General features: G+C 55.6%; 1 protein-coding gene across 1 annotated transcript; it reads right to left on the reverse strand.

Moving 5' to 3' along the window:
- Window positions 1–745: 745 nt before the first annotated feature.
- Window positions 746–11,510, reverse strand: ARF5 (ADP ribosylation factor 5). Its single transcript, XM_024203030.3, has 6 exons — window positions 11,353–11,510; window positions 8,260–8,340; window positions 6,162–6,271; window positions 5,210–5,281; window positions 1,927–2,052; window positions 746–1,319 (listed from the first exon to the last, which is right to left on the reverse strand). Exons 1-6 carry the CDS (start codon window positions 11,417–11,419, stop codon window positions 1,233–1,235), a joined length of 543 nt encoding a protein of 180 aa, XP_024058798.1. The 5' UTR covers window positions 11,420–11,510; the 3' UTR covers window positions 746–1,232.
- Window positions 11,511–11,634: the final 124 nt, after the last annotated feature.

Genomic DNA, 11,634 nt, shown 5'->3' on the forward strand with positions numbered 1-11,634 from the left:
GGATGGCGTTTTCAAACCCTGGTGCCTGGAGTTAGCACTGCCCCTCCCCCTTCTAGTTTTAAGCTACCAAATAGAAGTTGCCCAGTTTTCAGGGACTGCTTCACTAGCTGCGGCTTGGGGAGGGGCAGGGGGGAAGCAACATATGCACCCCTCTCCCAGCACTGGCCTGGGCAGTACATCACTACTTGGTGAGAAGGGGAGGGTCTAGCAGAGCTCCGCTGAGCCCATCAGCCAAGCATATGCCAACAGGTCGCTGTGTTAAGCTCCTGCTCTGACACGTAGCTGGATCCCACCAGCCGTTTCCGCTGCTGACGCCCAGTCTCATCCTGTAGGTTGTCGGTGCCACACCTGGGCAGGTCACTCAGGCGATGACCTGAGACACTGGGAGCTACAGTCAGCAATAAACCCTGCTTTGCCGAGCACCCACAGGCCAGAATCCTTCTGGCACCTGCATTCAGAGTGCACCCAGCCCCCTCCTTTTCAAACCGGGGAGGGGGCTGAGAGGGGCCTGAGAGGGGCTTTTGGGCAGGAATCTGTACATTTCATCCTCTGGCTTTCCGCCCCATAGGGTGGCCCTGCAGCTCCCCATGTTCACCTCCTTCGTTCCCCCGACCCTCACACACAAAAGCCAGGCCCGTCTGCTGGTGAGAAAGAGGTAGGGCATAGGATACAAACTGGTGGAGTTTTATTACTCGATATACAATAGCACATTACACAGTCAGAGTCCCAGCCCTGCCCCCCCCCCCACCCTCCCCAAGAGAAACAATTATAAAGTTTGTGGAAGGATAAAAAGGAGAAACGGTTCTGTTCTGCAGTGTTGTGACGGCCGAAGCAGTTACCTACGGCTTTCCTCGCAAGCTGCCAATGGAGGTCACTGGAACACCGCCACCCGCTCAGTGCTTAGACACACCCCGCCCCCACCACTTCCCTCCCTTCCTTCCAACAGGCCCCGCTGGGACATGGCACAGGCTCCACTTAACAAGAACACATGCAGTTGGGTAGGATGGCTAGCATGAAAGTGCCGTCTGGGCAGCAGAAGGCAGGAGCACGGCTAGTGGAGCTGCCTGAAGAGTCCTCAAGGTTCAAGTTCTACCAGATAAACACACAGATCATTTAAGACGAGGTCACAGTGGGGAGGGAAAAAAAACAACCCAAAAACTAAACTAAACCCGGCACGGAGATCCCAGGTGGGCACGACGCTCGTCTGGTCTGTGGGCCGGCTGGCCACCCACCTAGCGCTTGGAGAGCTCGTGCGATAGCCAGTCCAGTCCGTCATAGAGACCAGTGCCCTGGGTTGCACACGTTGCCTGCACATACCACTGAAAAACAAGGGAAGGGAAGGAAATCAGGCAGCAGGCAAATCAGAGCAGCGAATGCCGAGAGGTAGCATTTAGTGGGCTGGGAGCCAAGCACCCCCAAACCCTAATCCCACTTCAGCTTGTGGTGTGACCCGAGTGCCTCAGTTTTGCCCTCTGTAAAATGGGGATCATGATTCCACCCTACCGCACTTGGGAAACGAGGACGGATGGGCCAGTTTGTAACATGCCATTTATCATGGTCAGCAAGCAAGGTCTCCAGTTCTCTTCAGCCTTATGGGAGACAATTGCTGGAGAACCCCCTGGGGGTGGGAAAGGGAAGCAAGACAGAGTTTGGTGCTGATTGGAGAGAGACGGACTGTGCCAGCTAGGGCCAGGCAGAGCGCAAGCTCCATGCACACCGCTCTGCCACGTCACCTCTCAATCCTGCAGCAGCCCTTGCGACCCACACTCCAGGCCCCCTGCTCACAGCTTTGCTTCAGCTTCACAGCCCACGCCACTGAGCCAAGGAGAGCCGCTGAGACGGGGGAGAGGCGGTCAGAACGGAGCAGTCAGGCTACAATCTCCGGGCAGCCTCTCCTGGCAATCGCGGGACCCTGGGTAGACTTACGGTTCTGCTGCGGAGCGTCTGCAGCCCCAGCTTGTCGGTCAGCTCGCTCACGGCCATGGCATTGGGCATGTCCTGCTTATTAGCAAACACCAGCAAGACTGCATCCCGCAGCTCGTCCTCCTGCAGCTGGAACGGAGCAGGAGAAGCAGCTTAGCCCCAGGGAGGCCTGTGAAACCAGCTGGCTCGCTCAGCCCGCTCTAGCCTACCGCAGTCTCCTAGGGACCAATCCAGAGTGACGAGAGGCCGGGTCGGCGATAGGCTACTGAACCGGGACTCAGGAAAACTGCTTCCATTCCCACCTCTCCCATAGATGCCATCGGGGACCTTGGGCAAGACGCTTCTCTCAGTGCTTCAGTTCCCCAGCTGCTAAAATGGGGGTAAACCCTGCCTCCCTCCCCCCATTTTCACCTGTCTTGTGTATTGGCCCTGTGAGCTCCGTGGGCAGGGTGTCTGTGCAGCACCCAGCGCGGTGGGGCCCTGACCTCACATACAATCAAGTTCAGGTCACAGGACAGACCATTAGCGCGTTACAGCTCTGGCGTGAGGGGCTGAATGCTCCAACTTAAAGCTTCTTCAGCTCACTCAGCCACCTCCTCCTGAGCCCTCTGCTGGGGCCCTCCACATCCCTCCGGGTCTGTTCTTGGCCCACTTCCTCAGCTCCCCTGCATGTCAGTCGTTACCTCTCCATCCCTCCCAGCTTATCCAACGTCTCATTCTCACATCACACCCCACCATCTCCCAGGGTAGCTATGGCAAAACCGGAACCCCTCTTTCTCCAGCTCCACTCGCGTGTGTTCATTCCTCCGCCCTCCGGCCTCCTCGGCTCACACCCAGGCTCTCGGCCTTCTCCCTCGGACAGTCAAACACCTCTGGCTCCAGGGTCACTGGGTGCAAACATATGCCATGTAGCCATAAGGCAAATATTCATGTCTTCTGCACCATGGGCAGCCCCCACTGTGGCTAGTCTCATGCGGGCCTGCTCCCCAACAGATACACACGGTCGGGGTTTTGCTCTGTACCAGGGCAAGGTTCTCTCGGATTCAGGAGAGAAGGATTTTTCTAATTGAATGGATTTTCTTTAAGTTCAGGTACTAACCGAGCAGCCCACTCCCTCAGCCGGTGTGTGTCCTCAGACCTATTTTCATGCTATACACGACACCTGGAACAGCTCCCTTTTCTTCCACGCATCCTCTCCCTCGGGTTAGCCAGGCGGTGCTCTAGCCGCACATACTCTTCTTTGGAGACCAGAGTCAGGCAAGTCAGAACCAACCAGCTGCATATGGCACAACACTGCGCTCATGCACCCCTACACCTTCCTTCCCCCTTTCCTTTGCTGCAGGTCTCAATCAGCCTGTGAGCTCACCAGGGCTGGGACCGAGTCTCCCCTCTTCCAGGCACCCACTTTTCCCCAGCCCCTTGTTGTAATGCTTGAGTGCATGTAGTGCTGCTGCCGCCACCTGTCGGAGGGGTGCTTGAAGCCCGAGTTCTCCCAAGACTGGCTTAGGGCAGTAGGCACACAGCTCCACAGAAAGGGAATAGTGCTCGGAGAAAATCACATACAAAAATTAGCATCAACAGAGAGACCAAGCACTCAAGAGTCAAGGTTTCTCCTGCGATGTTACCTAGGATGTACTGTCCATTCCTGCCAGCCTTGTTAACAGGAACACTCTGGGAGTCTAACCATGGGATACACACCAGCATTGGAGCCCCATTGACTTTTCAGGAGAAATCTTCACTTTTGGAGTTGCCTGACCGAACACCTGGATTCTCAGCCTTAATGCTCCATTCGAGCCAGTTTTTGGTTATTACCAATGGGTGAGACGTCCAGGAAAGCTCAGCATTTTGGTGCACACCAGCAGCCAGGTGCTTGTGACACTTGTGATCAGATTTTCAAAGTGAGAGCTGCATGTGTATTTCATCATGGGTGCACATGGCACTCTACGGAATAGATCTCGGTCTTGTGGGGCTTATAATCCAAAATTGTCTACAACAGTAGATGAGGGAGTGAGACGGGCAGCAAAACTAGGAATGCGATACTGCTGTAGAGGAGTGGCATTTGAAGAAGCAGGTCATCTAGCTGCTTTTTGTATTTTTATAGGGGGTCACAGTGGGCATAGGACCCACTGCCCCAGAACAGAGATTACTGGTTGAAATACATACTTTCTATCAGAAAAATGAATTGTATCCCCCTGAAAACACAAGAGAGGACTGGTATTTTATAGCTGGAATGGGACACTAATTATCAAGCCCTCCGCACATGAGAAAGTGATAACGGTTGTACATTTTAGGGGTAGATGAGCCGGCCTTTTTAGCACATTGGTAGAATGGCCACATGGTAAATGTGTCTATTGGATCTACATGAAGCAGCTTCCCTGTAACACTGATGTTCAACATACACTGAGGAAACAGTCCCAAGCCGCCTCTTGCAGGCTGGTTTTGACAGCCATTGGTAAGAGACAGCATTTCTAGAAGCCATCCCGTATCCATGCATTCCATGGTTTCAACTAAATATGTCCGTTCAACCCACTCAAAGGCCTTCTCTGCATCCAGAGAGAAAGCTAGACTGGGGCTAACACAAAGACACTTTCTATACTTGGCTCTGGTTAATTTTGTTTTGTTTTAGTAAGTGAGTTTAATGTGTCTCACCTATGGTTTTATGGAACATTTCTGGTAGACGTTGGTTTAGTCTAAAGGGATGGCATGGATAGTGTATGCAATTTTGATTTCCGGAACTAGCTGTTAGTACATTTCACCTTGTAGAGGTTAACACAGTAAGATAACCAGGGCCTGTATTGCAGAGATGCTGAGCACTACGTTCCTATTGACTTCATGTCTCAGCACCCGAAGAGTCAGAATGTTAGTCGCCCCCCCAGTGAGTCAGTAGACAGCAGGCCTGGCTATGGAAGAAGCCGTATCGTAAATTTACTCCAAACACAAGGGATTTTGAGGACTGTATAAGTGACCTCTGCCTGCAAGTGTGTCCGTTGCAATAGCATCTAGACTCCTAGTCTTAGGGATAAGCAAATTTGGGAAGCAGGCTCCGCTTGTTCTGAACTCCTGCTCCACACGCACCAACTTACCTTGAGATAGGAATTCTACAGTGGGCTCTAGCAGAGCCTTGGCCACCCTAGATCCATGTCCTACTAGCCCTGTCAGCTCCTTGGCTTTCACACCAGAAAGATCCCATCTAACTAGTATTCTCCACCTTCCCACCAGTCACCCCAAGCCTGAAAACCTAGAGACACAACATGTGGTCTCTCTCCAAACCACCCCCACCGCTCACCATTTTCTGTAGCTCATCTGCAGACTCCTGCACTCTCTCTCGGTCATTGCTGTCCACAACAAATATGAGGCCCTATAGAAGAAAGCAGACAGACATGAGACAGTTCACACAGTGCAGGCACCAATTCCACAGTGAGGGGCACACTACACAAACCCAGAGGAACAAGCCTCTTTCCAACACCATGGAATGGCAACAGAGATCACTGCCAATGTGGCAACCACTTCCCACCCTACCCCCAACCACGTATCTTCTCCAAAGCTATTCTATAGATCAGCAATAAGGGCTTGCATGCATCTTCATTCAATGGAAAACCCCACATCTCTTCTTGCCGCTTCTGCTCGCACAGAGGCCAGGGGGTGGGAAATGCCCTGGGGGTAGTTTTCAGACGCCCCACTTTCAGCACCTCGCTGCGCTGAACAAAGGAAGTTACTCATGGCTCAGCGCAGAGACGCCTTCCCTGCCTCATTCTGAAAGAGCCTGACTCAGAGGCAGTGTCACTACGCCAGCCTGGTGCAGCAAAGGTGCGGGCAACTCCCGTAACCCCAATGCATGCTGCTGCGTGGGGGGAGCCAGGAGCTGCCTTCCAGCCAAACTCCCTGGTTAAATCATCTCAGAACGAGGACAACCTGCCACTACCAATGCACAATCAAGCCCTATCCTCTTTATCCATCTCTTTACCAGTGTGACACTGCTACCACCCTTCCCCCGCAAGAAGAGAGAGGGGTCAGTGGGTCACCCAGAAATGCTGGGAAGGCCAAAGTGATCTAGCTCCTATGAGCAGGGCAGGAGCAGCATCCATGGACTAGGTCCACATCTCATCCCTGGTTCTTTGCCATGGAAGCAGTCGCTATCTCCTATCCTGAGGCAGGAGGTGAGGGGAGGCCTCAGTGGATCCCTGTACAATAATCATGTCCAGAGGGCTCTTTCCTGGTGCCTCTGCAGCTCCTCCCACCTGTGTGTTCTGGAAGTAGTGTCTCCACAGGGGTCGGATTTTGTCCTGGCCACCTACATCCCAGACGGTGAAGCAGATGTTCTTGTATTCCACTGTCTCAACATTGAATCCTGTGAGAGGAGACAGGGTTTAAGACACAAGCGAGTCTCTGCTGAAGATGGTTCATCACCATGGCAGCCTGAAAACTGGCAGACCACAGACGCGCACTACAGGAAACACCAGCCACTGCCGGCAGAGACGCCACAAGATCTCAGGGGATTTTTGAGTCGGGGGGAGGGAGGATTCATGGGGTGTGTTAAGTAAGATGAAGGTGCAGTGCAGCACCCTTCTCCTCCCACCAGCACTTCTGGGGGAGGTGTAATGGATGATCCCCCCCAGACAGCAGAGCCATCCACCGTGTAATTCTGCTCTGCAACGGGACTAAGAAAGGGACAGCACAGGTCCACGTTTACAGTCTGCTCCCTCAGCAAGCTGCTTCCCAGCCACTACCAGTAAACTCACCAGGCTGGTGTCCCTTCCAGTTTATGCTTTACTGCTAGCAGAGGATTCTGCGTGACAAACTCTGACCTAGCAACCCTAGCACTCGCTCAGTGGTTCTGTCCAGTGGTGCACAAGTCACATCCACCTCCTTTGTCTCTCCCGCAGGTAGACAACTCTGAATACACATGGTGAGCAGATGTCAAGAACCATCAGAGGGACACATTTTTACATAGCAACATCTCAGACTAGAATTGCACGAAGGTAACTGCTGTTCAGCTTTAATCTATAACCTTGTCTGCTGACCACATTTCTCATGATCAGAAATAAGCCACCCACAAGCACCCCCATTCTAAAAATTCACCGAGAAAGACATTTACCACAGTCAGTAGAGCTCTGCACAGCTGAGAAATACAAGCTCTGCTGGACTCACTGTGAAGGCCAAATCAAGGTCAGACGATGTTTACAGAGTCAGACCCAGCCCTTCCCATGTGACCCAATGGTCCGTCCCAGCAACCCAAACGTCTGCTCTTCTAATGTGACCCTGTGCACATGCCACCACTGGCACCTCTACAGCCACTGCAGACCTGGCAGCTCGCAGACCTACAAGCATCAGTGACAGAAACATGGGGGTGGGGTGACAGGGAACGGAATACCGGGGGGGGGGGGGGGGGGGGGGTGTTGGGGACAAAGGGGCATCGGAAACGCTGTGGATGGGGAGCCCAGGCTGGGACAAGTAGGGGGCTGCAGGCAGTGGAGAATCGGTAGAGCTTGGCAAGGAGCCCAGGACAATAGCAGCAGAGAAATGAGGTCTACTGACAGTGTTGTGTGGGGGCGTTTGCACAGCATCTGCCTCTGCTGTGCCTTGCCCAGGCAAGTCCATCACTTTCAACACTAGCGTCACATAAAACATTGAAGATAAACAGCACAGAGATGAACCGACAGGAAGCCTCTTTCTTCTGCTGCAGTCACGCTACCCGTCAGACCAGCTCTTCGTACGCTGTGTCCGAAGTGAGCAAGGCGGAGACACCAAAACATGGGTGGTTAGGAACATACGGACAATGAATGCGCTTGCATGCGGTCTGAACTTGTACTGCTGCCCCGGCACAGCCAGTGTGCAGGACCGACCTCCCCAGCATTACAGACACCGGGATGGCTCCATTTTATCAGGCGACTGGACTGTTAGCTCTTCAGGCCGGGACTGTGCAAGGACCTGGGCTTGGGTCTCACTCGTTGGCCTGTTGGGAAGTCCAGCCCCACAAGCGGAGACGACTCTGGGGAGCCGTGGGTACCTCAAGTCAAGCCAGAGCCCAGCAAGGCACACAAGCCGCACTGCAGTTTAAAGGCCCTTCCAGTAGCACAGCTCAGCAATGCGACAGGAGCCATCCTGAAACATCCCTGCTGACTTCAGAAACCGTTCTGCTTCCAATGCCACGGTACAGCCCCAGCTCAGAGATGGCCCCCAGCTAACCAGCAAGAGAGCTGCAGGGAGGCACAACCCCGCTGTCGACTCAGCCTGAGAGAGGGGGGTCGCTGTACAGAGCTTGCGAACCTCAGCACATTACCCCTCTCCCCGCCCTGGAGGCAAACCAGAGCCGGGGCGCGGCTTCTCGCCACTTACCGATGGTCGGGATGGTGGTGACAATCTCTCCCAGCTTTAGCTTGTACAGGATGGTGGTTTTACCGGCAGCGTCCAAGCCGACTGAAATAGCGAGAGAGAGAGAGGGGAGAGGCCAGTGTCACTTGCCAGCACGGGGGTGCAGATAAGCACATGGCTCCTGCCTAAAGCCCCCATAACCGGTTTCCCTCATGAGTCTGACCGCCCCAGTATATAGCACCCCCTCTTTCCAGGAGATGCTGCAGACAATTCTAACAGCTCCAAGAGCCAAGTACATGCTCCCAGAGGCTCAGACAGAGCCATTCTAGCAAGACAGCTTTACAAAGGGCTACCAAGTTTACAACCTACAAACCCACCCACGGCCCCTGGTGTACAGCCTACCCCCAAAACAGCCACAGCTCATTCATTCAGGAGAAGCAAGCGAGCGGTCTGCCCAGAATGAAATCCGCCACCCCTGCTGCATTCTGCGGCTTTCCAAGCCTGAGTTATCCCAGAGAACACCAAGCAAATCCACACGCTGTGGGGCGGAGATCTAACAGCAACTTTCCCCTCCGCAAAGCTCTCTGTGAAGACCAGTTCTGAGCACCAGGAGGGGAGAATCAGGCGAGATTCCCAAATGTTCCAGTCCCTCCATCACCACTCTGATCAGTCCTAGGCAGCTGGTATCAGCTGTGGAGGAGTCACTTCAGTCTGCCCTTGACACGATGCCCAGGGCAGGAATTGCTAGCGTAGGCCAGCTCTGTACATCCCCATCACAGAAAAGCAGATGTCTCTAGAGCCCTATCTAGAAGTGTCGTTTCCAGTTCAGAGGCAGGGTCTGGTGCAGGGCAGAACATGTGAACACCCATACAGTTCAGCGTTTCCCCCTCAGGAAAGACAAGGTGCTTGTCACAGAACAGCTGCATCCTACAGAGACAATAGGAATCTATGGGGAATTCTTCAAGCCTAGGGAATTCTGCTGCCCTTTTCTCTTCTGCTTGATCTGACCGACATTGTAGTCCCAAACTTTACAAGGAGAGTGGTACAGAAGCAGGGCTTTGGAGCGGAGCCTGGAGCTGGAGCACAGAGCAGCTCCAAAGCGGTGGAGCTGCAGGTTTTTGCCTGGAGCTAGAGCAGAGCCGGAGTACAGCTCCAAAGCCCTGTTCAGAAGGGCATTACCCGGGGAGCAGGGTGGCCCAGAGTAACCGGAATAGGCTAAGGAGACACACTCCCAAGGCGCTGTTCTGATCCGGGCCATGTCAGTATTGGCCAAGAGCCATTACCACCCAATGGCTCTTCGGGGACTCCTATAAGTAGCGAGCTGGGGGCTCAGCCCAGCTTGTCCACCTCGCAGAACTACCAGCACCAGGGGCCCTGCCTTGCTGGCCCTCGACTGGCTCATGGAGACTGAACACCCCTCAAAGTCAGAAACAGGGCACGAGGAGGCAGACAGGAACTTGCACAGACACTGCCTGGGCCACACCTCGCATGCGATTGGAGAACTCCGGTCAGCATGCCTGTCAAAAAGCTAGGACCTTCTGCTCATTAAAAGTGGTTAGGGCCCTGCCACTGAGCTGAGGCACCACCATATCTCGCAGGAACCCCCCCAAAAAATCCTCCATTATTGTTACTTATTTGCACTGCAACTAGGCTGAGAGATCCCAGCTCGGGTCAAGCCCCTGCTTAGATAGTCTCTGTAAACCCCTTTGCTTTCTGCTGACAGGGTTCACAGCCATCTGTTTGCGTTATGCACTGCAAAGCGACCAATGCCTCAGTAAACTCAAACCCAGAAGAGCTGACCAGAAGACTGTCAGCATCTTTCACACGCACAGCCTTTGTCTGGTGGAACTTCCCTTCCAACACAGTTTAAAATGCACTAGACAGAGCCTGGGAAACACATTGGAGGCAACAGTCCCGCTGACCCCAGCTGAGTGGTTCATATCCCATCTCTGAATTCCAGCGTGTCTCGACAAGACAGGCGTGCCCAGCCACACCAGAAGAGTCCGTTAGCTGGAGGTGTCCAGCTGCCACAAGGATAAATATATGCTGCAGGGCCCCATCAGAATCACATTTCAGAGTAAACACCCCGTTTCGGGGACTGACAGTTACGTGGTCCAAGCCCCTCTCCTAGGACAGTCGACTACTCTACAGAGCCTTCTCTCAGGGCTGTTGGCTCAGCCAGCCCGGATAGGCTCAAGGACGTGAGCCTGGCCCTTTGGTCACCAGAGCAAAGCCAGAAGTTACAAGCTTGCCCTGTTGCCACCTGCAGAGGGCCTCTCTGGCCAAGGAATGTGCAAGGACCCTATGCCCATGGGTCCCCATCGCCAAGCCCATGAGGGGGGGTTCCCTTTCCATGAGGGCTGCTCTGCTGGATGGACTATCTCTATAAACCCTGAAGCAGAGATCAATGACCCATAGGGGGGCGGGGTACAGGGTCCCGCGGGGCTGGGGGTGGGGGGGGGGGGGGGGGGGGGGGGGGGAACGAGTCTGTGCTCCTCCTGGAAGAGGGCAAGAGACAGCGATAACGGTCACCCCGGCGATGCAGGGAGATGCCCATGCCTGGCAGGGCTGCTCAGCGCCACAGGACCAAGGCAGGGCAATTCTCCAGCAAGGACGGATGCCGGCGCCGATTCTCTGGGATAAGGGCTAGCGCTGGCAGCGCAAGGGCAGGCACCCGGCGTCGGGCAAGGGCGGGGCTCCCCCTACACTGCTCCGGGCGTGGCAGCCAGGCTGCCCACCGCACTGCCCATGGCAGGAGGGGACGGTTACCTGGCCCAGCTCCCCCAGAGGGATTGGGGTTAACACCACTTCCCCCGCCAGCCCAGCAACCCAACCCCACTCCTTCAGGGGGGACCCTACCCACCCCCCACTAGGGCCCTGCAGCCTGACCCCACTCCTTCAGGGGGGAGCCTACCCACCCCCCACTAGGGCCCTGCAGCCCGACCCCACTCCTTCAGGGGGGACCCTACCCACCCCCCACTAGGGCCCTGCAGCCCGACCCCGCCCCCGGGGGCTCGGCAGAGCTGCCCGCGGGCAGCGCGGGGCTGGGGGGCAGCAGCCGCCCAGCGGGGAGGGGACTCGGGGCCCCAGCCTCGCCCCCCCCCGGCCTGGCCTCACCCATGAGAATCCGCATCTGCTTCTTGCCGAAGATCCGAGAGAAGATGGCGGAGACCGTGAGGCCCATGGCGGCGGGAGGGGGAGGCCGCGCTACGAGCCCCGAGGCTGCCGATACCGCCGCTGCGAGCAGGCCCGGCCGGAACCAGCCGCAGCCCCGCCTCCTGGCAGCCTTGGCCCCGCCCCCGCCCGCCTTGGCCCCGCCTTCCGCCCGAGCCCCGCCCCCGTCCGACTTAGCTCCGCCTTCCGCCCGAGCCCCGCCCCCGCCCGCCTTAGCCCCGCCTC

This window comes from Terrapene carolina, unplaced genomic scaffold (assembly GCF_002925995.2).
Source record: "Terrapene carolina triunguis isolate 2854851 unplaced genomic scaffold, T_m_triunguis-2.0 Scaffold230, whole genome shotgun sequence".
Classification (NCBI taxonomy): domain Eukaryota; kingdom Metazoa; phylum Chordata; order Testudines; family Emydidae; genus Terrapene; species Terrapene triunguis.

Bases quoted from the DNA above. Each gene is read 5' to 3' on its own strand.
- ARF5 (XM_024203030.3), bottom strand. From the start codon at position 11,419: ATGGGCCTCACGGTCTCCGCCATCTTCTCTCGGATCTTCGGCAAGAAG. The intron at 8,341-11,352 runs GTGAGGCCAGGC...TCGCTATTTCAG, and splicing joins GCAGATGCGGATTCTCATGG to TCGGCTTGGACGCTGCCGGT. The intron at 2,053-5,209 runs GTGAGCGGTGGG...GCTCCGTTCCAG, and splicing joins CAGATGAGCTACAGAAAATG to CTGCAGGAGGACGAGCTGCG.